General features: G+C 52.2%; 1 protein-coding gene across 1 annotated transcript; it reads left to right on the forward strand.

Annotated features, from left to right (window-relative positions):
• Positions 1-26,674, forward strand: XPNPEP2 (X-prolyl aminopeptidase 2). Its single transcript, XM_004280531.4, has 21 exons — positions 1-67; positions 2,333-2,403; positions 3,925-4,035; positions 4,975-5,038; positions 6,045-6,149; positions 6,393-6,479; positions 7,492-7,638; positions 10,943-11,044; positions 11,702-11,783; positions 12,067-12,262; positions 13,027-13,116; positions 14,254-14,363; positions 15,052-15,129; positions 16,235-16,306; positions 18,288-18,348; positions 19,608-19,677; positions 20,172-20,276; positions 20,696-20,755; positions 21,245-21,321; positions 24,139-24,228; positions 24,527-26,674. Exons 1-21 carry the CDS (start codon positions 19-21, stop codon positions 24,719-24,721), a joined length of 2,022 nt encoding a protein of 673 aa, XP_004280579.1. The 5' UTR covers positions 1-18; the 3' UTR covers positions 24,722-26,674.
• Positions 26,675-27,321: the final 647 nt, after the last annotated feature.

Genomic DNA, 27,321 nt, shown 5'->3' on the forward strand with positions numbered 1-27,321 from the left:
CCGGCATCTGAAGACCCCATGGCCCAGGCTCCCTGGGGATGCTGCCCCTGGCTTGTCCTCCTCTGTGGTATGTGCATCCCCCGTCTCTCCCTCCCACGCTGGGAGGGCAGGTCCAGCTGGAGAGCAGTTCTGGCCTCTCCCCTGTGGGCTCAGAAAGGGTTGGAGTGAAGTCTGGGCCTAGGTTGTCTCTTTTTTTCTTGGTCCCTCTCTCTGTCTTAAGGAAGAGGAACCCCAGGGCCAGTCCTGGGGACCCTCAAGGCTCACCTCAAGTCTGATTTGGCCTGTTTCCATTCCCACCTGTTAAAGAAAAAATGATTCTGGCTCTTGTTAAAAGAGGAAGGAAGATTTTATTCAAGACTATTGTAATAGGGGCGCTGCAGTAGGGGAGAACGATCAGGCTCAACTCCGAATACAGCAAAGATGGCTGAGGACTTCTTGTCCATGAGCAGAGTGAGGGGGTCAGTGGATGGAAAATTGCCAAGAGGAGACATCAAGGGTGAGGAGATTCTTGCTAAACTGACTTAATAGGATCTTGCTGAAGGCAGGGTGATCAAATATCAAGGATGGGAGATGAGGAATTTGATCAGATATCAAGGTTGATGAGATACTAAGGGTGGGGAATTCTCTCTAAACTGACTTAGCAGGATTCTTGCTAAGACTGGGCGATGCAGGCCCAGTAAGGACAGGATGGACTTGGAAGTCAAGGCCTAATGGAGAAGAGGGCTTGGTGGAGTCTAGCTAAAGTTTGGTCTTTGTCACCCTATGGTGTCCTGTTTGTACTCTTTAGTCACAGCTAAGTGCCCAGCTCAGCATCTTCCACATCCACTCCACCCTGGCCCTAGGGAGGCCTCCTTCCCTTTGCTCTGTGGCAGCAGGACCCTACTCATTCATTCAGTACCCAGTTCCTGACACCTTCTCAGTGACAGGCCCCATGCCAGGGACCACAGAGTGGTTCGGCTGCAGAGCCTGCCCTTGGGAGCCACAGCCCTGACCTCAGAAAACAGCAATTGGGGTGTCTAGAGGGACATGGGTTGGCTGTGTCTTGCTTCTTATGTTGTTGTTTTAGCGCCACCATTTTGCCAGATATCTGTTCCTACAGAAATGAGCGTTCATTTTCTTAAATCAACAGGGTGGGTCTCATCTCTCCCTTGAGTTTATGTGACCGGGAGAGACAGTGAGGCAGGGCATTCACGGTGTTAGAACCCAGCGGTACTCCTTCCATCTGTAGCTCAACCCACTCAGAAAGGAAAAGTAGAGTGTCTCCCCAAACTCAGACCCCCATTACCTCTGGGGAGATTCCCCCCCAAAAGGTGGGGTGCTGGAAGGAAGGCCTATCAGAGACCCCTGGACTTTCAGGGTGTGAAGACCCAGAGCCTGCAGGACTTAGCCCAGTGCGTGGCGCAGAGCAGGGGCTTAGGAAATGTTTGCTCAATGAATACTGGGTGACTCTTCTTGGGATACACCAAATTTGGGGCAGAGTCCCAACTGGAAACTGTCTCTATACATTCTGTCCCTTCTGGGGCACCACCCTTCCATGGTTGGCTTTTTTGTACTCAGATGGCCTGGGTTCAAATTCCTGCTCTGCCACGGACTCACTGTGGTAAAACTTGGGCGAGTAACTAAACGTACCTGGGCCTCAGCTTCCTCTTCTGTAGAAAGCAGACAATAATCCCCATCTCCCAGGGTTGTTGCAAGTATCAAAAGAGATACTATAGGTAAATTGCTGAGCTCGGTGTCTAGCACATAGTAGGAGCTCTTTAGATGCTAACCCACCTTTCCCCACCAGGGGACGATATCAGCCTGGGATTGCTGGCTTCTGTAGCCTGGAATGAGAGGCAGATACTTGGACTGTAAGAAATGGTAGAAGTGGGCCTTGAATTTAAGTAAACCCAATATATATAAAATTAGATTTATAGAAGGGTAAAACGAAGGTGGGGTTATTATTTAGCGAGATCCTCTAGAGCATTTAAGAGAAGATCTGATTACAAAAATTTAATTTACACACAACTTTTCCAGTTCGGTAGATCCTGAAAAGACCCAATTAGATTGGAAGGAAAAAAATGATTTAATGAGCACTAAAACCCATCCAAAAGTGGCAATCACTTGTCGATGAAACAGGTTTCTTTGATTGTGACCCAGGGTGCCAACCAATTCAGCCTGATTTCCTATGAAATGTAATTATTTTTATCCTCAAGTAGAGTTGGACAGCATCTCCTGCTTCAAAGGATGGAGGCCCTGCGAGGACCAGGAGGGGGGTTGGGGGAACATGTTCCCGTGCTCTCTAGGACCTATCCAGTCTCCAAGTAACCCTGGACTTTTCTCCGGTTTCTAGCTTGTGCCTGGGGCCGCCCAAAGTCACTGGACCTGAGAGAGGATGTGAGAAACTGTTCAATCAGCCCTCCGGTGAGGCCCTGCCTCCGCCCCGCCCCCGCCCCGCCCGGACCCACAGCTCCCACCTTCCTCCCCATCCCCCATGGGCCCAGCTGCTAGCCTCACCCTCTACCAGCCTTCCTCCTGATTTCCGGACTCTGGGGCCACTGTTTCTGATTAACCTCCCTCAGGGCGGGCGGCGCATTCTCAGGTGTCTGACATCCGCCCCCATCCCTCCCTCCCAGCCATTCCCACGGCAGGTCATCTCCTTCCCTCCAGGCCTGAGCCCAGGCAGCCCCTGCGAGCCGGAGGGAGGAGGGGCAACAAGGAGGGAGGAGGCCCCTAGCCAGCCTTTCGCTGAGGATAGCTAGGCAGAGGCCAGGAAGAGGATGGGAGGAAAGAAAACAACAATTCTAGAGGAACCGGGAGGAGGGCGGAAGACAGAGGGCTAGAAGAGCCAGCGCAAGGTCAAGAGGGGGAGGCCTCGGGTGTGAAGACTGTGAGAAGGCCCAGCATATTGGAGCTGGAAGGTCATCAGCTCCCTATGGAGACCAGAGGGGTTCTTTCCACAACTAGATGAGAGTGTGAAAGAGCTTCTCCAGACAGGAGCAGGCCAGAAGGTGAGGGCTCATGGGAAGGTGAGGGCTCATGGGAAGGTGAGGGCTCATGGGAAGGTGAGGGCTCATGGGCCTGCCAGCAGGTCACTAAAGTCTCGGGACAAATGGGATACATCCGCTTGCCTCGTCCACTTTATGAGACCACTGGGGCAGGCAGGTAGGTGGGCAAACCACATTATTTTTATGTTAAAATAAACATGGATGTATCCTGGAGTAGAAGGCAAAACAAAACAAAGAGCCCACACTTTTTATTTTTAAGATAAAATAACCTTTAACAAAATGTCTGGCTTGGAGACGATCTTTCTGGACAATGTCCCAAACTGCTGGGGGTACTCATTCACTCTCCTCTGCCATTTGGGACCAGTGAGTGGAAACTTGAAAAAAGTCCCCAAGGTAGGACTGCCAGGTGAAACACAGGACGCCCAGTTACATCTGAATTTCAGATAATGAATAATGTGTTTAATATAAGTATGCCCCAAATAGTACTTGGGACGCACTTACACTAAAACATTATTCATTGTTTACCTGAAATTCAAATGTGACTGGGTGAGCATGCTGTATTTTGATTTGCTAAACTGGCAACTCTACCCCAAGGTATCCAAAGAGGGGCCATCCCCTGGCCTGGCCCAGTGGCAGGGCTCAGAACCCTGCAGTTCTTACCCACCCCCTACCCCATCCCAGACTCAGGTCCCATTACTGTCACAAAAAGTCTCTCTCCAAGCTGTTAAACACCTCCATCTCCACTCAGCCCAGGCACCGTAATCTAGACTAATCCATAACATCAGCTTCTGCACCATCCCTCTCCAGGCTGGCCCAGCCTACCCAACCCCAATCAATCCCTGCCTAAGGAGAGGATGGGGGCCCCGGCGACATTTTCTCTAAGCAATGTGTGTCTGTGTCTGTGTGTGTGTCTTGGTGTCTTCCTGTCACCTGTCAGTACCTTCCAGTTACTGTGGTCAATACCACAGCGCAGCTCACAGCCCTCCGCCAGCAGATGCACACCCAGAATGTCTCTGCCTACATCGTCCCGGACACGGATGCTCACATGGTGAGGGATGGATCCTCCCACCAACCCCCCCCCTCCCCGCCCCGGGCTGGGTCTGGCCTAAGAGAACAGGCCACAAACAGGATGCTGTTAAGAATCGGAAGATGGAAGACAGAAAAAGGATTTGACAGGCAAAGGGAAGGAAGTGGGGAGCTTGGACACGGGCGTTTTAGGGCAACTGAAAGAATGTATTCCTCTACAGAGGAGAGAAGACATTGCCAAATCTCCTTGACCTCAGGCAATGAAACTATAAACAGCTTCAGAACGATTTTGATCAATTCCTAGATGGTGGATCCAGAATGAATGTTTAGGATACCCCTGCCCTAGGAGGTTAGAATGTGGGATGGGAACTGAATTAGAAGAACCCTGAGCTCCCTTCTGGCTCAGCCCTTCCCGTCAGCTGATGGATGGAGCGCTGAAACGATCCAGCATCCAAGATTCCACAAGTTTGGGGTGTAGGCTGGGAGAGGGGAACAGACAGGAAAGAAGATGGTCTGAGCCAGAACTGCTTTTCCCAAAGCAGCACCCCTGCCCACCCATCCCACCCTTTCCCACCCTGGCTCCACCTCCACCGCATCCACCTTCCCAGCAACAGCCCAGTTGGAAGAGAAGGCATTTTCAGTGTCAATACGATTACTTGAATTCATTTCCCCACCTGCCGAAAAGGGCTAAGAAGCTTGGGTAGGTAAGTGTCTGAACTTCTCTGAGCCTCAGTTTCCTCTACTGCGAAATGGGAATAATGAGATCTGTCTCCAAGGATTATGAGAACCCAAACCCAATAATGTGTAAAGCTCTCTGCACAAGTTATTTATGATGTACCCATTGGGCTTGTAGGACTGGTTGAAACTGACTAGACAGAAAGAACCGGGATGTGGTTGGGGCCCTTCCATGTGGGGTGTGACTCCATGAAGAAGGCTAATGACGGCATTGTTGATTTCCTAGAGCGAGTACATCGGCGACTATGACAAGAGGCGTGCGTGGATTACAGGCTTTACAGGGTCTGCAGGTGACAGCCATTACCCGGCCCTCATTGTTTCTGGTGGGAGACCCAGAGTGGTCAGAGAGGCCCTGGTGTGGCTAGTTCTCAGCAGCCAGGAGCCCAGGAGCGAGTGTCCAGAGGCCCCTGCTCCTCTCTCTGCCTCCCCCTTCACCACTCCGAAAGGGGTCACCAGGGCACACATCTCATAGCCCAGCAGCCACGCTTCTGCGTGAGGCAGATGGCCCTCCTGACTTCTTTCCTGTGCTCGCTGCCTCGGCCACAGCCAGGCCCAGACGGCGCTCCCTGGGCTCCATTTCTGGGACAGTTGCTACCTCTATATCTAGCCACTAGGAGCCCACTGATTCCCTTCACACAATGGCTTGTTTGGGGACAAAGTTTTACTTTGCTGGTCCTTTTACGGATAACATCACCTCACGTGGCCAAATGAGACACAAACATAGAGGCCATTTATGGGGTCCCAGTTTTGGAATCGGCCTCCCACCTTGATCCTGGCCCCTTGAATGAAACCTAAGCTTCCCTTGCTGATCCTTAAACATCCCTCCCCTGGGCTTCAAGCTGCCTGGCTTGCCCATCACGGGCCCTTCTTCTCTTTGCAGAAGTCGCTGGGTTTGGCCTCTCTGCCTGTCCTCAGCTAAGCCCCTGGCTTAGTGTTCCCATCAGCCACTGCATCTTCATACTGACTGCCACACCATCTTTGCTAAGAGCACCTACATGTAGCATCGACTTTTGGGGATGGCCAAAAGCAGACCCCACTTGTCCTGCTAAATGCCCCCTTAGGGAAGGGCCTCAAGGCAAAGCAGAGGTGCCCAACTCAGGACACACTTCCAGCTACCTTCCCCCCCCAACACTCTCTTTAACATCTCCTGCCTCACTCCCTTCCAAGCGAGGAGAGCAACTCTTTCCAGAGACCCCTTGTGACAATGTCAGAGCCAGCACCGCATTGCTAAAGTGCTAACCAAAGCCACGCTCTACACCTTCACCCTCCCCTCCAAGTTTCTCTGTTCTGCCCCAGGAGTCGCCGTGGTGACCATGGGGAAAGCCGCTCTCTGGACCGACAGCCGCTACTGGACCCAGGCTGAGCGGCAGATGGACTGCAACTGGGAGCTCCATAAGGAAGGTAAGAGGACGGCACGGGTTTGTTCCCCAAGCCCTGGAACCCAGACTGGGTTTGGGAAGGTACAGGTGAGGGGGGTGCATGGAAGGCCATGCTGGGCCCCTGTGGGAAGCTCAAGAAATTTGGAGCCATCCCTAATCTTTGAGGCGGATATCAAGGAGGACAGATGTGGAAGGACTGTCGCAGACAGAAGCCCGGCTGGAGGGCCTGGGGTAACCTCGGTGTCCCTTCCTGTCTTTCTCGCAGTTGGCACTACTCCTGTTGTCACCTGGCTCCTCACCGAGATTCCTGTTGGAGGGCGTGTGGGCTTCGACCCCTTCCTCTTCTCCATCAGTATGTTCTGCCCTCAGTCCCCGTGTTTGTCCACACCAACGAGGGAGATTCAGGCCCTCAGGATGTAAAGAAGCACATCTTGGTAGAAGGAGGTGCAGGGTGACTCTAAAGATATAGTGTTTGAACTTGTAGTTGCAAAATATTTTGCAACAAGGGTGTATTCCTGGATTGTGTAATGAAAATACATTTAAAAGAATAAACATAGGTTTTTTTTTTTAAGTCAGGAGTGCAGAGACCCAACCTAGAAGATTCAGGGAATCGTTAAGACCTAGCCAGTGGGTAGGCCGGGATGTTCTTAAACCTAGAACCATCCTCTGTGCCCTGGAACTCTAACCATCAGGGCAGTAGAATCGCTTGGTAGCCCCCTTCTATAGGGCAGCTTGGAAGGGTCGAAGGAGTCGAGAGGGTTTCTGAGTAAAGAAGCACAGTCCCTGGGACTTCCCTGGTGGTCCAGTGGTTGAGACTCTGCGCTCCCACTGCAGGGGGCGTGGGTTTGATCCCTGGTCAGGGAACTGAGATCCCTCATGGCACACATGGTGTGGCCAAACAATTTTTTTACAAAAAGAAGCACAGTCCCCTCCCCTCCCATCCAGGAACACAGCTCCCTGAGCTCCCAGTGCCCCGCCAGCTGGCCAGCCTGCCCCCAAGGGTGCCGTCCTCGTGAATATGCACTGAAAGGCTCCCACTTCAGATCTGGCTTCTTTGCCAGCCTTTCCAGTGGCCTGAACCTCACCATTCCTTTGGGCTGTGGCATTGAAGTTCAGTCGAACAGACAGGACCAAAAAGAGGGCCCCGCAACCCTTGGCACTTAAAAGGGCGAGCTTAGCTAATTGACCGTGGGCAGTACTGGGGCGGGCTCAGGGCAAGCTGAAGGAGGAAGGTGAGAGTGCACAGCCCAGGCTGCTTGAGCGGAACAGGAGGCAGAGGGGACAAGAACGAGCTTTGCCTGCGTCACAATTTTCCCGGAGGCATACACAGGCAAGGGACAAGTGACTCCTTCCTGCCTCTGCAGATTCCTGGGAGAGTTACAACGTGGCCCTCCAAGACTCTGACAGAGAGCTGGTGTCCATCACCGTCAACCTTGTGGACCTGCTGTGGGGGTCAGAGAGGCCTCCGGTGCCAAGTGAGCCCATCTATGCCCTGCAGGAGGCATTCACAGGTGATTCCTACGCCCGTTCTCTTTCCCACCTTGGAGCAACACAGGCCCCTGCTGCTGCTCCTTTGGCTGAAAAATTCATCCTAAGAGGTCCCAAAGCAATGATTCCATGTGTACCTGAATAGATTGGGATGCTTTCTTAAAACACAGGTTTCTAGGCCCCATCCCCTCAGAGAGTCTGAATCGGAAGTTCCTCGAAGCATATTTAGAAAATGCTGGAATAAAGAATGTCAGGATTTGAAGCAAGAGGGAACAGGAAGGGGGGAAACAAGGGAGTCAGAAAAAGATGAAAAAAACCTACCCCTTTGAAGAGAGAAAAAAACATGATATGGGCTGCTTGTCTGGTAGTGAAGACTGGTTTGTATTGAATCATTCAGACCTTGACTTCGGGTCCTGCAGTGATGAGGAATTTAGATGTAAGATGGCTGGGGTCAGATGGGCTGGCATGGACAAAGGAAGCAAAAACTAAGTCAAGCTCAGTCTGTGGCACAGATTAGGGTTCAAGTGTTGGCCGGACCGCAAAGGAAAATTAACTGGCCCTCAAAATTCTAACATCGATAATCTTGACCCCGTTGACACCATCTAAATATGTCATAAAAGAACAGTGTGCTCTGTAATTCTTGTAAGTGGTAACTAAACTGACTGGACCCAGGCTACTGAGTATGAATCAATGTCTTGGCCACCACCAGCTTCTACCTCCCTAGGAATTCTGAACAAGCCCATAGACTTGGATTCCTAGAAATATTGGGCAATCTGAGAGGTCCCTTTCCACACACAGGTCTATGCACACTTCTTGTTTGGAAAGGAATCCCAAAAACAGGAGAGAAATTTCAAAATAGCGAGTCTGATGAAACAACTCAAAATTGTGTCCAATTTTCTTTATCCATTCTGATGTAACTTGCAGAAACTTTCTGCATCTTGACGCAGTTTTTAAAGAAACTTGCTATCCAAGACATTTCCATCATAAATAAAACTCATTCCATTCAGTTAAAGAAGGGTGCAGTTATGTCAGGAAGAGGAGTGGATAAAGGGGAAAACCTTCCAGGGACTGGGAGAGAATTCACATGGGTTTTATCACTTCCCACAAGTGAGAGGAAGCCAAGCCATCACAGGCTGCTAGTCTTCAAGGAAAAGCCATCCAGAGCCAGAACTGGGCCTGGAAGCCCAAGAACAGAGTCTCTAAGCTCACAGAGACAAGAGAGACTTTCTCTCCAGCCACTCACAGGTTTTAAAGGGGGCAAAGAGCAAAGGGAAGAACGTGAAAAGTTCAAAGACACCTGTGTGTATCAGACAATTTAAATTGGCTTTCGTTTGTTGTCTCAAAAATGTATCACATCCATGAACCTTGAAAACATAATTCTAAGTGAAAGAAGTCAGTGAAGGCCCATATTGTAGAATTCCATTTGTGTGAGACATCCAGCGTAGGCAAATCCATGGAGACAGAAAGAGGATTAGTGGTGGCCGGGGGCGGGGGGCTGGGGAGAGAGGCAAATGGGGAGAGACTGCCTAATTGCTACAGGGTTTCCTTTCGGGATGATGGAAATGTTTCTGGAATTAGATAGTGGTGGTAGTTGCACAATTTTGTGAATGCTCTTTTTTTAAAAAAATTTATTTATTTTGTTTAATTTATTTTATTTTTGGCTGTGTTGTGTCTTCGTTGCTGCACGCGAGCTTTTCCTCTGGATGCGGCGAGCAGGGGCTACTCTTTTTTTTTTTTTTTCTGCGGTACGCGGGCCTCTCACTGCCGCGGCCCCTCCCGCCACGGAGCACAGGCTCCAGACGCGCAGGCCCAGCGGCCATGGCTCATAGGCCCAGCCCCTCCGCGGCATGTGGGATCTTCCCGAACCGGGTCACGAACCCACGTCCCCTGCATCGGCAGGCGAACTCCCAACCACTGGGCCACCAGGGAAGCCCAGGGGCTACTTTTCATTGTGTTGCACAGGCTTCTCATTGCGGTGGCTTCTCTTGTTGCAGAGCACGGGCTCTAGCAGCACGGGCTTCAGTAGTTGTGGCACACAGGCTCAGTAGTTGTGGCTCACGGGCTCTAGAGCACAGGCTCAGTAGTTGTGGCGCACGGGCTTAGTTGCTCCGCGGCATGTGGGATCTTCCCAGACCAGGGCTCGAACCCGTGTCTCCTGCATTGGCGGGCGGATTCTTAACCACTGTGCCACCAGGGAAGCCCTGTGAATGTTCTTAAAGGCACTGAATTGTGCACTTTAAAATGGTTAAAATGATAACACTTTATGGTATGTGTATTTTACCACAATAAAATAAAATAAACCTAGAAGAAGTATCGCACCCAAAGCTTTGGTTCTTGATGAGCAGTTTCACCTGTTTGCATAAAGATTTTTTAAATTGAATTATGTTGTTTATGCTAATCTCTCAGCCCAACTAGGACCCTTAATGCTTATGATCTTCTGCCAGCAAATTCCTAGCCCTGCCTAGGGGCAGACTCTTTAGAGTGATTACAGGGAGCCGGTGGGGGGGGGGGGATGAAAACCAAAGTCCTAGAACCAGGATACAAGCATCCCAGAAAGAACAGCTCTGTGACACAGAGTTTAAGGACAAGGTTGGAGACTAACAAGGTTAGCAAGATAGTCCAATGTCTATACCGATTAAGAGTGTGAGCCATGTAGTCAAACAGACCTGCGTTCAAGTCTCAGTTCCGCCCCTTGCCAGCTATGAAAACCATAGATAAGTCACTTTACCTCTCCAAAGGCTCAATTTCCTTATCTGTAAAATGGGTCAAGTAAGGATTAAAACAATGTACACAAAGTGCTTAGCCCAGACCCAAGTGGCTTTAGTAAGTGTTGGGGTTACTGCGAGGAAGAGGATTAAACATGGCCCAGCCCTATCCCTTCGCCCTTCAACTAGGGCTGCTCTCCTGATCTCTGTTTTGCATGCTTATTTGTTAATCAGAAAGTTATGCCAGATTTTCTATACACCAAGACACAATTCTACATACATTACAAATATTAGTTAATTCGGACCTCATAACAACTCTATTGAGGTAGACACTATTATTATAATCCATCCCCATTTTACAGATGTGCAAGATAGGACACAGAGGGGCTAATTTTCACAAGGTCAGCCAGCAAGTAATGACAGAGGTAGGATTTAAACCCAGACAGTCTGGGTCAAGAGCCCATGTCCTTAATGATTACACAAGTAAGAGTTTGGTTAATGAAAGGGTTCTACTGCTTCTAAAGGAATGGAAAACCATTGCCCTAAGGGAGCCCTTCTCAGGAACGGAGTGCCAAGGAGAAGGTAGATCACTTCTGCTTTCTTCTGGCTCTTTTGCTTCTAGGAAACAGCTGGCAGGAGAAAGTATCTGGTATCCGAAGCCAGATGAAGAAGCATCGTGAGGCCCCAACTGCCGTGCTTCTGTCCGCACTTGATGAGACGGCCTGTGAGTAGAGATTTGTGGATGCAGGGGGGTGCCTGGGTTCCCCCCAACCCCCAAGCCTCCTGGGCTCTGCAGCACAGGACTCCTCCCCCAACGACCACTGACCCATGAGTTCTGAGAGCTCCGTGGTCATGGCCTGCGGGAACTAAGGTGAGGGCAGGAGCTCACGTCTGCTCACTAAGGAAACCAGGAAGCCCCATGCAATCTGGGGCCAGCCCCCGGGCCATCAGAGGACCAGGAAACCACAGCAGCAAAGGCTTCTGTCTCATGAAGGGGAGGAGGCCCAGCAAACACCTCCCAACCTCCTGGCCACGAGCCCAGGGCACTCAGCTTCCCGGCTTTAGCACCCCGTGCAGCCCTGTTCTATCCCATCGTGGCTCAGCGCTTCTCACCTGACCCCAGCTCTGGGCTTCAGGTATTCTGGGAGCCCACCGACACCGTGTGCAGACTACTGGCTGGGTATCTGCCTTTCTCTGGGAGAAAGTGCCCCTAGCGCTCATTAGTGCTTCAAAGGCCCTCCCCCACTCCGGAAAGACTGAGAAACATTCAGGGGCAGAGGATGCCGGCGTGCGGCCAAAGCCAACAGTAGAGCAAAGGTGTCATATGTACTTGCGTCGGGCAGGTCAGCCTCAAATAGTCCCCATCAATTCTCTTCCCCAGGGCTCTTCAACCTTCGCAGCAGTGACATCCCTTATAACCCCTTCTTCTATTCCTACACGCTGCTCACTGACTCCTCCATCAGGTAGGGCTTGTCCTTGGCTTGCGGTAACGGACTTCCTCTAACTCCTCACTGCCCCAACATGCAGTCTTCCCAGAAGCGGGGTGCCTGCCCCAGCAGGACCCTCGAGGAAGCCTCCAATCAGCTTTTCCTGACCCCCTTGACCTCTGTTCCCACGTACTCCAAATCTGGTCTGCTCAGCTGCCTGGCGCAGGCGCCCTCTGACCTCCAGGAACAAAGGGCCTCTGGTCTTTTGCACTGTCCTTAGATTCTGTCTGGACCCTCCTGGTGTTCCCTCTCCACCTAGGTTATTTGCAAACAAGAGTCGCTTTAGCTCCAAGACCCTGCAGTACCTGAACTCTGGCTGCACGGATTCCATGTGTGTGCAACTCGAAGATTACGGCCAAGTCCGTAACAGCGTCCAGGCTTACACCTCAGGAGCCGTGAAGATCTGGATCGGGACCAGCTACACCTCGTATGGGCTCTATGAAGTGATACCCAAGGTGGGTTTGCCATGCACCGTCCTCCCCACCCCCCAACAGCCCTGATAAGTCTCAACCAAACGGGGGGGTGGGGTGGGCAGCCCCTGGGCCATTCTGGCAGTTGGCCAGTCAGCAGTGGTGCACTGAGTCCCCTTTCTAGGGTTTCCCGGGAAGAGACGGAACATCTGTCCATAGAGAGCTCAGAGATTGTCAAGGAGGCTGGGGGAGTACAGGCTGGTAGAGCAGAGGCTTTGAGGTCACCAAACCTGAGACTGAGAACTGGCTGTGCCGTGACCCTGGACAAGTGACTTAGTCAATCCGGCCTCCGTTTCCTCACCTGTAAAATGGCACTAAGAGTCACAACCTCAAAAGAGTCACTCTGAGGAGATTTAAAGGAGAAAGTGCATGTAAAGCCCGGTGCCTAACGCGTGGCAGGCGCTCAATAAGTGGTAGCTGTCATGATATGAGATGTGCAGGAAACACAGTGTCAGAACAGCCCGTGGCTGGCAGGGGCCAGGCTCGGATCCATCCCAGAGTGCTGCTGGGATCCAGGACCAGGGAGGGAGGAGGAAGGGAGGGAGGGAGGGAGGGAGGGAGAGAGGGAAGGTTAGGCTGGAAGGGAAGACTAGGAAAGCCCTGCGTAGTCAGAAAGCACACGCGGGAAGGGCATTGCCACTCCAGGAGACGGCAAGTCTCATCTGAGCTGGAATTTCCTGCCAATCCTTTTCAAACACCACCGTGCCCTAGAGAGGGCTCCCAGACCGCTTCCTCTCTGCCCCTCACAGGAGAAACTCATAGCAGACACCTACTCCCCAGTGATGGTAACCAAGGCGGTGAAAAACAGCAAGGAGCAGACCCTCCTCAGGGCCAGCCATGTAAGTCCATGGGCAGGCAGACACACGAGCCTCTGGGGAGCTCCCGGTCTGATGGGTTAGAAAGGAGACCCTGCTGGAGGAGCCTGAAGAAGGCCCTCAGTGAATCAGAGACGTGGACGCCAAACTCCTGGGCACCCACTTGTGCTCCACCCTGTTGTTCCCAGGGTGGTTCAGTGGTTTAGAGCCTGGGCCCCGGAGCTATGGTATCTGAGTTCAAATCCTAGTTCCTCTACCCACCTCCTAGCTGGGTGACCTTAGGTAAGTCACTTCACCTCTCTGGGCCTCAGTTACCTCCTCTGTAAAATGAGGATCATAACTGTAACCCATAGCAGAGGGTTGTTGTGAGGATTAAAGATATATATCTACATTGTATAGTATAAATAATATATAATAAATAATGCATGTTTAAATATATTCATTGTAATACATAATATAAATATATATAGTGTACATATGTGCATTTATATATCTAATATGTACACATAAATATATAATAATTACATAAATATATGATACTTATATAATGATTATATAGTTCTATATGTATAATTATGTAATTATATATTTTTAATATATTGCTTTGAGCACTGCCTGGCACATTCCAAGTCTTAAATAAGTGTTACTCATAATAATTCCTTCACCCCAGGGAGAGGATGGCTTGCCCCTTTGGATATTCCTGTTAAAATTAGGATACATTGCCTCATTTTTGAAAACTTTTCTTGTGGAAAATTTTAAGCATATACAAAAGTAGAGGAAGTAGCATAATGATCTCCATCACCATCACCCAGCTTCAATAATCATCAACTCAAGGCCAATCTCATTTCCTCTACAACCCTACATTCATTATCTCCACTCCCCCGTGTCCTCAGCTGCTGGACGATTTTAAAGCAAATCCCATCTATCATATCGTTTCTTCTATCAACATTTCAGTATCTCTGACAAGAACTCTTTTCAAAACATGACCACACTCTGATCATATATATAAACATTAATAAGAATCCCTTAATATCATCGAATAGCGAGGAAGACCCTCGTGTTTTTAAAGCTCAGCTCCCAGAGCAGTCCCCCCATCTCCTTCGTCCCTGAGCCCCGGCTGAGACCATTCCTCGGCCCGCCTCTCTGCCTGCCCTGCTCCAGGTGCGGGACGCTGTGGCTGTGATCCGATACTTGGTCTGGCTGGAGGAGAACGTGCCCAAAGGCACCGTGGATGAGTTCTCAGGGGCAGAGCTGCTGGAGAAGTTCCGAGGGTGAAGGACCACAGCCATCCTTTTCGGCTGACTGTCTTAACGTGGGGGTGGGGGCAGGGAGGAGGGATTGGTCTCCTTATGGGGGAAGGAAGACCCTCCTAGTATCTGAGGGCCCCACTGGAACAAGGAGTGACAGGTTCTTGGGTGGTCGTGGTCGGGAAGCGGGGCAGAGGTGTTGGATGACATTCCCCAGCTCTGCAGAAAGTGGGACAACTTGAAGGGCCACAACCCAACAGCGCCCCCTAGTGTCTGCTTCAGGCCAGCTCAGGCCAGGTAGGACCTTGGACCACTTGAGAATATCAAGGTTGGGGAGGGAGGTTCCCTGAGGGCACACTTAGCCCAGGATGCTGCTCCGGAGTTGAGGGAGTTTTCAGATACAGGGAGCTAGGTTTCTTCACTCTTGCTTTACTAGGAACTCACTTTGGGACACAGGCCTTGGTTTCCCCATCTATAAAATGGAGGTAGAGGAGGAAAAATTGGCCTCTACAATCTCTGCTTCTCTGACCTTGAGTGGTCTATGAGTGACAGGTCAGGGCTTGGGAAGTGACAGGAGGTGGGACTGGGAAGGCCAAATGGAGCCTGGCTGAGGTAGAGGCAGCCGTCACCTTCACTTGCCCTTGTTGGACATCCTGGGCCCAGCCTAGTCCCTGAGCCCATTCATTGATCATTCCTGCCTTGTCCTTTCCAGAGAAGAAGAGTTCTTCTCCGGATCCAGTTTTGAAACCATCTCTGCTAGTGGCCTGAATGCTGCCCTGGCCCACTACAGGTACTTCAGAAGAAAGAATTTTCTGGGGCTCTGTGGAGGACCTGAGTCCACATTTAAGCTCTGAGGCCTTTAGCATTGTGGAGGCTGGAGGTGCGGAATGGAGCCCAGTCAGGCGTTGAGAGTCTCCTTTGAATTAAAAGACTTGATAATCTCCCTGCTCGAGAGGCTGGGACTTTGTGAGCACTCTGGGCAGAAGGATCTGGAAGGGAGATGGTGGGGCTGCTGCTGGATGTGTTTCCTTGGCTTCCTGTGAGTTATTTAATCCTTAAAGCTCACAAGCACATGGGGAGAAGGGCCCATTCACTCTGCCTGAACCAACCAAGGTGGGCCCAAGATGTAGGCTGGCCAGATGTTTGGCTCTGTACAAAACAAACACCTGCAGGCCTGCCTGATGCAATTTGGGGGTGGGGAGTCGAGCCAACCAGAGGCCTCAGCCTGGCAAGGACAAAGCAGGGAAAGGGCAGACACCCTCCAGTGGCTGGCCTGACCCATCCCAGAATTCCCTCCTCCAGTGTCCCCAAGCCTTCAGCTGCCTTAGCCCAGCCCCTTCTCCCTACTAGAGAGTAACAGGGTAGGAACTCCTCAGCCCTACCAACTCCTGCTCTCCAGCTCCACCCTCGGGTACCCTCCCTTCCTGTGCCCTGGCTTCTTGGGGCCCTCTGCTCCCAGAGGTGGCAAGAAGTTAGAGAAAGCCCTAGACTCAGCATCTGGGTTCAGGCCCAGCTCCCTCACAGCTTTCCCTCGGGGCCTTCTGTAAGCCCTTGCTCTGCAAACCTGTTTCTCCTGATGTAAAAAGAGATAGCTCAGCTGGGTGCTCATTAAAGTTCTCCCGTCTCCCACACTCGGGGCTCTTTCCTTTCTCCCCTCCCTGGGGACCAGGGCCTTGCTCGGGGAGGTGCAGGATGAACAGATGTGCGCTGAGGACATTAGCAGCAGAAGCTCAGTAGTCTCCCAGGGCCCTTTGGGGGATGATGGCTTCCCCAAAGGAGTTAGCTAGAAGGCCGGCCCCCAGGGGGGAGGAGGTTCCTCTGCTTTAACTCAGGACCCCCACCTCACCCAGCTCAGGGTTAGGCTGCTCCTTTCTCAGCGTCTCTCCCCTTCCCAGCCCCACCAAGGAGCTGCACCGCAAGCTGTCCTCAGATGAGATGTACCTGCTGGATTCCGGGGGACAATACTGGTATGTACTCCTCACCCAGCCCTGGCCCGGCCGTCTCAGCTCAGCCAAGAGCCAGCCAAAGCTTTCCCTTCCTGGGCATGGATCCTTCATCTGAGAAAGGAGAGGCCTGGACTGAATGTGCCTGAGTATCCTTCCCATTTTCACACGTGGGGGTCCCTGCCCGGTGGGCAACAGACAGAGGCCAAAACAGTGGGGATGCCCACAGGTGCTGCCCTGTGAGAATCAGGAAGACTCCCCTTGTGAAAGTTAAATGTTTTTTAAGCCCGAACATTATTACACAGTCCGAACAGCCATGCTCAGCAGCCCCGCCTGGCTGCACAAACACAGCGCCCATATTCTCACCGACTCATGCACACCCTGGACACGTCCCGCACGCCACCAGCATGATGCATTGTCCTCACCACCTCTTCCCTCATTGTACGGTGTGGTGACCATGTCATGGGGAGTGGGGGCAGGATCAGGCCTTCAAGAGCAGTAGGCAGGTGAGTGAAGCAACCTCAGGGGACACCTGCAGCACAGTTGGGACAGGGCACACCCATCAGCATGCGGATGTGTCTGCGAGTAGACATGTGCGTGTTCTTCTGAGTGTGAGCACAACCACAGATAGGGTTATGCGGTGGGGGGGCACTGTCCCGTGCTCCAGGACCCCACAATCTGTGTGTCCACTTGTGTGCTCTCATTGAAATTAGTATATACCTATTCAGTGAATGGCATTTCTTTAGATGTGGTACCTTTGTGCAGTGCACAACCTGAACACCTGGACATGACAGCCATGCAGAATAGACTAGGCCCATTCATTCACATGGGAGCTGAGCTGAGGTGGGCTGGAAGATTTTCCCTTCTCATCTAGGAAGCAGGTGGACTGTGGGAAACTTAGAGTGGGGGATAGAAAGGGGCACGCTGAACTGATGGAGGAGCAAGGAATAGTTTCCCATCCTCTATCCTGCGGTGAATGTGCTAATGATAAAAGCCCTACACTTAGCCTTAACGGGGCTCTGGAAGCCAGCCTGGCAGGCGCTCAGCCTAGCAGCCTTCGCAGTCACCGGTGTGGCGCTGTGTATACTTGAGATGGCCAGTGTGCGAAGGGGAAGTGAATTCTTGGGGCGTTGCTGGATTGGGGCATGCTTCAGCGGGGTGAGGCCGGGTAAATGGCCATCTCACTTCCTCTTCTCTCCTTCTGAAGAAGTCGGCCACGCCCTGTGACCTGCTCCCATGGAGGAGTCCCTAGGGCCCTGGGATCATTCCTCACTGCCCCCACCCCCGGGGGGTGGCCACAGCAGGCATCCTGAGGGAACGGCTGCAGCTGGTGGTTGGGAGTCAGACTATTTGGCTTCTGGCAGCTTTGGTTCACTGAGACTCTGAGCAAATCCCTGGGGCAGATCCATGTTTACAATGGAGAGAACTGTGTGGAGTCAGTGCTTGCGCCAGACCTGGCCTCACTGAGGCTCAGGGAGGGAGATAGCCTCATGGCCTCAATTGCCTCACCTGTGAAATGGAGATAATGACGTCTGCTCTGCCTCCCTCCCTTCTATAAATGGCAAATAAGTATATGAATGTGTGAGAGTGCTATGATCTCTCTGAACCTCAGTTTCCCCATCTGTAAGAATGGGACCATCCCTTCCTACCTCCTAGGAAGCCTGGAGGAAGCCTTGCTTTTAGAGCGAGCCTGGCCCAAGGAAACCCAGATTTACAAAACAACCAAAATGGCTGGTATGGGGGTAGAAGATGTATGTGGGGAATTGGGACTCTCAGAAAACATAGTGATTTTGAATGTGATAGCTTTGTAGAGCCCCTTCATGCATAGATGCTGAGTTTGGGAATTGCATGATGGCAGCCATCCTCTTCCTTTCACCTCCCTCCCGACCCCCATCCCAGCCCTGCCACTCAAACCCCAGTGGAAAGCACTCGGGAAGCACGTGGCCACGATCCCTACCCCAAGGTGTTCAGAAGAGTTGGACATGTTGATTGTCCTTCTCCACAGGGACGGGACAACAGACATCACCAGAACAGTCCACTGGGGCACCCCCTCTGCTTTCCAAAAGGTAGGCATTGGACCACATTTCCCTACCCACACTCACCCAACGGACACCCAAGCAACCACTCCGCCAAGAGCCATTTGATTGTACAGAGGCTGAAACTGAAGCCCAGGGAGGTTAAGTAGTTTGCCCAAGGTCACACAGCAAATTAGTACCAGAAAACCCAGTGCCCCCAACTACTTCCCCAGAGATATTTCAGGCCCCCAACAGGGCCCCAAGCTTATCATCATCCCATTTCAGTAACTCAATGAACAAATATTTTCTTAGTGCTGTCTGTGAGCCTAGCACTGTGCTGAACAGAAAAGAGGAAGACAGGCATTCCATTCCAGGGGGAGAGAAAGGCACCAGCAAAGTCTCAGAGGTGGAAAGGAGCTGGAGGTTTTCAGAAAGCAGCGAGGGCTGGTCCACTTGGGGTCGAGGCAGGGACATGGTCTGTGTGCCTCTGGGGGCCTCTGGGGGGCTGGAGAGCAGGGGGCCACATTTGTGCATTCAGCAAGTGGACTGTGGCTCAGACATTGTGCCAGAGACAGAGAGAGAGAGAAAACAAACACTGGTCAGGCCTCAAGGAGCTCAGTTTAGCTGTTAGATCCAATGCCCCAGGCTATCATGCTCAAGATGACAAGCCTGTGGGGGGGGGGGGCGGTGAAGGGGACTCACCAGGTCGCCACAGGGAGTGACCAGGAGAAGAGGCCACTGTCAGCCCACCTCCCTCCCTCTTACCACAAGGTAACAGCCCTGACAGAGCAAGGCCGACCTGCCAATTATCAGGCCTCAACCCAACCATAAGGCCTTAAGAAAATTAAATGGTGATCGTGATCATGGCAATGAAGGGTGCTGACCTCTATTTGAGCATCTAGTCTGTTGGGAGCACCCAACATGCACGAGTCTACCTAGTCCTCCCAGCAACCTTATGAGCTGGTACTATGACCGTTCCATTACAGACCAGGAAACTGAGGCACAGAGCGGTTAAAATCACTTGCCCAAGGTCAAATTTGTGAGTGGCCACGTCAGGATTCCAGCCCAGGGAGTTTGCCTCCCCAATCCCTACTGTTGTGGCCTCAGCTCACCCCCACCTACAAGCATCCCTGTGGACCAGCCAAAGGGAACCGCATGGACCAAGCCCCAGCTTTGAGCAGGTCCCCCTCGGTCTCCTCCGGCCATCCTCCAGAACCTGGGTGACCACACATGAGCATGCACTTCCCCCAAACAAACCCCAACCCAGGCCTGGGCCCACACACCGCATTCCCTCGCCCTCTCCCCATCAGGAGGCGTACACCCGCGTGTTGATAGGAAATATTGATCTCTCCAGACTCGTCTTCCCAGCTGCTACATCAGGTGGGTTTTGCAAACCAGGCTGCACCCAGAACCTCAGGCCCTGATTTCACTGCACTCAGACCCTGGGAGGCTAGTGGGGCAGGGATTATATCATCATCCCATCCACTGTATAGATAAAATCCAGCCCAGAGAGAGAAAGTGACTTGCCCAAGGTCACACAGAGGGTTAGTGGGAGAGCCAGGCCTTGAGCCCAGGCCTCCTGTCTCCTAGTCCAACTCAGGAGCTGGAGCCGGAGCTCAGAGGTGGGGGCGGTCAGTGTGGGCTGCAGCGGTCATGGGAGGATTCCTGGAGGAAGCGGGTGTCTTCACAGATGGGGAGGTCCAGGTAGTGGGTACAACGTACAGTATACTGGAGATAGGGCATGGTTACCTGCCTCTCAGGGGGCCCTCTCCTCAGGCACCATCCTGGTGGTTGGTCTGGAAAAAGAGAGCAGGAAGGGGCAAAGCCAATAGTCTGGGGTCCAGCCAGCTGACCAGAGGTCATCTCTCTTCCAGGGCGAATGGTGGAGGCCTTTGCCCGCAGAGCCCTGTGGGATGTTGGCCTCAATTATGGTCATGGGACAGGCCACGGCATTGGCAACTTCCTGTGTGTGCACGAATGTAGGTATCTCCTCAGCACTCCCCTGGAGTTCCCCCTCTTATGAAAGAGGTGGAGCGTTTCACAGGTGTGGAAATGACCAGGACCCACAGAGGTGCAGTGACCCATGCAAGGTTACCCAGCTGGTGGGGAGTTGGTGCTCCACAGGGTAAGTGAGAAATGCTGGCAGCTGGCCGCTCCGCTGGCATTTAGGACGGCCTCAGAGAGAGAAGAGGCAGGTCAAGGTCCAGTGGCTGACTGGCATAGACCCCAGAGAAATATAAGCCAGAGCCAGTCTGGTCTGTACCAGTCGCAGGTAGACGGTGATGCAGTGGACACACGCTGCTAGGGATCCCAGCTACCTGCTCTTCCCCGGAACCTGCTAGTTTCCAAGCTGGTGAGTGCAGGAGGGCTGACACTGTCCCTGACTCTCCCTTTCCAGGGCCAGTGGGATTCCAGTCTGGCAACATTGCCATGGCCAAGGGCATGTTCACTTCCATCGGTACGGCTCTCGGGGCTCCTCCAGGACCGCAGTCTAGGGAACGCCAGCCTTCAAGGAGCACAGCCCCACACAGGCCCGCCCCAGCTCCACCGCTGCACTCCCTCACCTCCCCACTCCCAGCCCCGAATGGGTTGTCCCACTCTAACCCCAAGCCCCTTCAGCCCGTACCCTCACTTTGCCCATGGGAGTTGGTTTCCAGCTGTACATCCAAACTCCAGAGTCTCCATTCAAGTGCCGGGGTAACAGGACAGTGGCACACAGGGAGAGGGGAGCGCCTCCAGGACCCAAGTGGGCTCTTAAGTCTTCCCCGCTGGGTCACAAGGGAGGGTGGGGAATCTGAAGTCTGGCAGTGGCCTCCGAGTAGCCACGGAGCATCTAACAGGTGCTGGGGGCAGCCGGGCCCTCCAGCCACTCCTCAGTCAGCATAGGAAACCTGGGCTTGGGTCCCCTCCCCTACTTAATGTCACCAGCATCTCTTGTGCCTCCCAGAACCTGGTTACTATCAGGATGGAGAATTTGGGATCCGTCTTGAAGATGTGGCCCTTGTGGTAGAAGCAAAGACCAAGGTAAAGTGCCACTGAGGCGGGCTGGAGGTGTGGACAGCGTGGCAGTGACTCTGGGCTGCATGGGGGGTAAGGAAGGTCAAAGGAGAATTTAATGTAGGGTCATGAATTTATTTGGAGTCTTCCTTAGTGTCAGAATAACTCCATAAATCAGTTTCTCAAACCTGTTTGCACATTAGAATATTAGAATCACCTGGAGATTTTTTTTTTTTTTTTTTTTTTTGCTGTACGCGGGCCTCTCACTGTTGTGGCCTCTCCCGTTGCGGAGCACAGGCTCCGGACGTGCAGGCCCAGCAGCCATGGCCCACGGGCCCAGCCGCTCCGCGGCATGTGGGATCCTCCTGGACCGGGGCATGAACCCGTGTCCCCCGCATCGGCAGGGGGACTCCCAACCACTGCGCCACCAGGGAAGCCCGTGGAGATTTTTTTAATGCTAATGCCCAGGTCCCACTCCAAACCAAATGAATCAGTATCCTTGCCCTAAATCATTGGTTCTCAATGCACATAATAATCACCAGGGGAGCCTGTTAGGTATAAAGATTCTGTATAATAACAACCAACAAGATAAAATACCTAGATATAAACTTTAAAAGATTTACACGGAGAAAATCTCTACTGAGGGACATAAAAAAGATTTAAGTAAATGGCGGTCTCTGGAAATAAGCCTCAATATTATGAAGATGTCATTTCTCCCTAAGTTAATCTATAAATTCAAGGCAACCTCAATTTCAACACTTCACAAAATGATAGTAGAGTTTATTTGTAAAAATAAACATGCAAAGATAGCTAGATAGCTAGGAGGATTCTGGAAAAGAACAATAAGGGAAACTAGCCTTTGCAGATATTAGCCCACACTACGAAGCAGCCATCACTAAAACAGTAAGACACCAGAGATGGGAAAGACGGAACAGTGGAACAGAATAGTCCAGAAATGGACCCTCTAATTTCCATAAACAAGATGGGAATTTAGTTTACTATAAAGCTGGTGCTTCAAAACAGTAAAGAAGAGGAAGATTGTTTAATAAATGGGGGGAATTAAACTGAAGAACCTCACTGTTACACTAAAATAAAATTCCAAATGGATCGAGGTTTAAAGGTGAAACCATAAAAGATCTAGAAGGAAACCTATCTGAATTCATTTATAATCCCAGGGAGGAAAGGGGCCTTTCGATGTAAGACTCAGAAGTCATGAAGAAAGAGATTGATAACTCTGACCCAATTAAATAAAAAACATCTATATGGGAACAATACCACATACAAACTCAAAAGATGTATGATGAGTATAGCACGTGTGTCAGAGAAAGGGGGAATGTCCTTCTTTTACCACAAGCTTTTAAAAATCGAGTAAGACAGAAATAAGGAAAAGGGAAAAAATGGGCAAAAGACGTAAAGAGACAATTCACTAAGATCAACACAAATGGTCCATAAATGTGAAAAGATGCTCAACTTTATTCTTAAAGAAATACAAATCAAAGTGACAGTAGAATACCATTTGATTGACAAAAGCGAAAGACTTTGATGACACCCAGTGCTTGTGAGTTTGTGGGGGAAAGAACACTCTCATACACTGCTGGGGGAAGTACAAATTGGTACAACCTTTTGGGAGGGCAGTTTGGTAATATCTATCAAAATACATATTGAAAATGCCTATACCTTTTGTCTCAGCATTCCCACTGCCAGATGTATCCCTTCTGGATATAGTCGCAAAACGTCACTTCGTATAAAGATGTTTATACGATGATGTTGATTGTAGCAGTGATGGTAATAGTTTAAAAAAATGGAAGCAGACTAAATATCCTTCATTGGTTAAATAAATTATCATCTGCACACTATGGACCCTTAAAATGAGTGAGGTAGGGCTTCCCTGGTGACGCAGTGGTTGAGAGTCCGCCTGCCGATGCAGGGGACACGGGTTCGTGTCCCGGTCCGGGAAGATCCCACGTGCCGCGGAGCGGCTGGGCCCGTGAGCCATGGCCGCTGAGCCTGCACGTCCGGAGCCTGTGCTCCGCAACGGGAGAGGCCACAACAGTGAGAGGCCTGCGTACCGCAAAAAAAAAAAAAAAGAGTGAGGTAGACCTCCCTGTGCCAATATGGAGCACTCTCCTAGGTTTACTATGGCAGGGGGGCGGGGAGGTGCAGAAAAGTGTATAGTAGGATCCATTTTGCGTGAATTTTTAGAATATACACATATATATACTATATGTGCCAAAAATGTTTTCAGGAAGGAAACCAGGCAGGGAGGAGACTTTCCATTTTTATTGAGTATCTTTTTGTAGTTTGAATTTTCTAAGCACATATATGCAAGAGCTCTCTGGGAGATGGGAATTATGGGCTATTTCTTCTTCTTTATATTTATCTCCATAGATACCTCAATGGATAGAAACAGAGATATGCATAGAAAGAGAGCTGTAGATAGAGATGGAAATCAGATAGAAAGATATAAAAAACTAATACTTACCTTAAAAGTATTTAAATGTAGGTTCCCAGCTCTGCTCTAGAGATTCTGACTCCAGTGATCTGGGGTGTGGACCGCAGAATCTATCTACATGTTTAACAGGCTCCCTTGGCGCTCTGGAGGCACACACTTTGAAAAACACAGGCCTAAGTCTAAACTTCAGGAATCATGAGGGAAGCACCAAAGGCGGGTGCCTAAGTGGTAGACACGGGGGTGGCCAAGGGCACTGTGGAGGGTTCAGGCTTGACAAGGTCAGTTCCCCATGCCCAGGGCTTCTGGGTGGAGTGTTCCCTCCACCCCTTCAGCCTAGCTCCTCCCCCTCGCTCACTTCCTGCCTTCCTACCTTACCTGTGCCCCCGCCCCAGTACCCAGGGACCTACCTGACATTTGAAGTGGTGTCGTTGGTGCCCTATGACCGGAACCTCATCGACGTCAGCCTGCTGTCCCCCGAGCAGGTGAGCGAGCGCCCCTCGGCGCTGTTTCCCCTTCAGCCCTCGAGCCACTAAGTGCCTTCTCCCCAGCCCTGGGCCTCTCTCACCCCTGCTTCCCCTAAGCGAAGACCCTCTGCCCCTTCCCCTCCCTTGGGAGGGTCCACACTGATGGCACGTACAGGCACGCACTGGGGCATCCCTCCCCTGCTCACCTGATGATGGCTGGGGACCTGTGGGGACCTGTGGGGACCTGGATGGTACCAAGCTCCCACACCTTGACAGCTTGGCCTGGGGAGGCCCTTACCCCTCCTACCTTTTGCAGCTCCAGTACCTGAACCGCTACTACCAGACCATCCGCGAAAAGGTGGGCCCCGAGCTCCAGCGGCGCCAGCTGCTGAAGGAGTTCTCCTGGCTACAGCGGCACACGGAGCCCCTGGCCTCCAGGGCAGCACCCACCGCCTCCTTGGCCCCTCTGATGACAGTCTCTGCTCTCACCATCCTCAGCTGGAGTGTCTAGCAGCTCGAGACTCCCCTCCTGACCCTCTCACTCAGCTCCCCTCACCCCCCCACCCGTGCCCCAAGAGCCCCTGCTGACCCATTGCCCTTAACCTCCTTCTGCAGGGCCAAGCCCTAGGGGTGCAGGGCTTCTGGGTCACACCTTCGCCACCCCCAGCTCCCCCCCACACCTGGGCTTCGACATTTCACCCTCAGCTCCCCACCCCCAAACCCCCAGCCCCAGGATACAGGAGCCAGCTAGTCCCTTTCCTCCCATGAACCCGGTAGGCCTAGGCTGTAACCTGGCAGAGGCTGTTGTCGGCTCCACCCCCAAAAGACCAATATAGGACACTGCCCTAGCCCGCAGGGGCTCCGTGGCCCTAGGAGAGCCCCACCTTGCCAGCACCCGCTGGAGAGAGCCAGACGCACACCGGCTCCTGACTTGTTGGTCTTCCCGCATCCTTGAGGCCACCTCTGGTCACCCCCACTGTCCCTGGCCCTGCAGTGGCCTCCTGGCTGCAGCCACAGGCTGAAGGAACAATTGCTGCCTCCAGGCTCCCTACTGTGCCTGTAGAGGGAGAGGAGGGGGTGGTGGCTGAGTCCTCTGGCTGTGTCACCGCCACCCCAGGGTCAGGGAGACCAGCCAGGTGAGGGGCACATACACCAGCGCCCCACCCACCCATGTGTGAGCCCATCACTCCTAAACCCTAGGCAGACTCCATGCCAGTTGACAGCATAGGGGGTTAAGCCGTAGCAATCTGGCCATGGGGTAGGAGAGGACGCGGAGAACAACCTAAGGCACAGTGCCCAATCACTCTCCCAGACTTCCCGGCACGTGTGTCACCCTTTGAGCTTTCCAAAGTGCAGCCACTGGGACAAGGCTGTTAAATCCTCCACACTCTTGGATGACCTTTAACCTGTGTGGGCAGAATCTGGTTTCCCCATTTTACAGATAAGAGAACTGAACTCCACATGGGGTGGGACCTGCCCAGCGACACACCGTGTTTGGTGGGAACGTGGCGGGGCCAGAGTGGGTCAGCAGTCCAGCTCTTTTGCTCTTTGGCACCGTGCAGAATCCCTTAGCCTACCTCTCAGCCCCTTCCAAGTTCGCCAAGCTGGGGCAGGGGGAGGGTGGGGGAGAGCTGTCTCTGGCCAGCCCAGCCGTTAGCCACCTGGGCTCACATCCTGCTGAATGCTTAAAACAGCCTGGCAAGGAAGCCTGCCTCTGGGTTTTGCATTGTCTGCTCTGCAGCCGGGGACTGCTGTTACCTGTGGCTTTTGTGGTGGGAGAGGAAGGGGAGGAGTTGCGGTGGCGGCGGGGATGTGAGGCTCCCAGAAGCTCAGTTGGGGAGCACATGTGTTTGAGAATGTGCAAGTGAGCATGCGTGCGCGTACGTGGATTCGCATGAATGCCACGCCCAGCCAACCACCTCCTGTGCTAAAGGACGGGTAGCCTCGTGGACCGGATGAGGGGAGCCCCATGCTGGAGGACTCGGCAAAGGTGGTCACAGAAAGTTGGGGCCAGCAGAAGTGGAGCAGAGTCAAGGGAGGAGAGAAGCAAGTCTCTGGGGCAGAGTGCTGGGCGAAGGCACCAGGCCGAGGAGTCCCCCAGACGGGACCACCAGGCCTAGCTTGCCGAGCGTGAGGGTGACCTGTGACAGTTATCACCACCGATACTTGCACCCAAAGGCCACAGCTCTGAGCCATCCTCACTGAGAGCCTGTAACACCCAACAGCGGGCCTCTGTTTGCTGAGTCATTTGTTCCCCCACAGGCTCACCCCACAAAGACAGCTGCTCATAATAAAATTAGTGGCCATCGTCGCCACCATCATCATCATCATCAGAGGTACCATCCACTGAGTGTTTACTATGTTCCAGGCACTGTGCTTTACATGCACTCTTTTACGTTTTTATTTTTATTGTGGTAAGAACATTAAACATGAGATCTACCCTCTGAAATTTTTAAGCATACCATACGTTATCGCATTTTCCCATTTCATCCCCACAACCTCTGAGAAAGTACTTTTATTGTTCCCATTTTACAAGTGAGAGAACAGAGCGAGGCTCATAGAGATTATCCAAGTCGCTCAAGGTCACTCGTCAAGGATATGAAAAAAGCAGGAATCAAACCAGGCAAATGACTCCAGGACCCATTCTCTCAAAAAAGGGCAAGGGATCTGGATTTCACTATTTTACAGATGAGAAAACAGACTCAACCAGGATCACATGGCTGGTGAGTAGGACTTAGCTCATGTTCTCCACACGATCCTGCTTCCCCAGAGCCTTCCCGCCCACGCCTTTACCTTTGACCCCTGACACTTGATCCTGGGGTTCCTGGGCAGCAGGAGGGCCTGGGTGCCTGGCCAAGACCCACTCGCAGGCCGTTCAGCCCAGGGCAGCTCACATGCCCCCCTTTCCTCCCTTTAGTGCAAGACCCAGGGCTGCGCCTCATCTCCTCCCCACAGTTTAACTGCCTCTTCTAATCCACCATTTTTGGATTCAGAAGCCTGGCTGCAGAGGGGGCCACAGCCACCCGAGCGCCTCCCCTCCAGGGCCTCAGGTGCCCGGCACACGGAGCATCCTGCTTCAAGGGCTTCCCTCCGGATCAGGCAGGGAAACGT

This window comes from Orcinus orca, chromosome X, assembly GCF_937001465.1.
Source record: "Orcinus orca chromosome X, mOrcOrc1.1, whole genome shotgun sequence".
NCBI lineage: Eukaryota > Metazoa > Chordata > Mammalia > Artiodactyla > Delphinidae > Orcinus > Orcinus orca.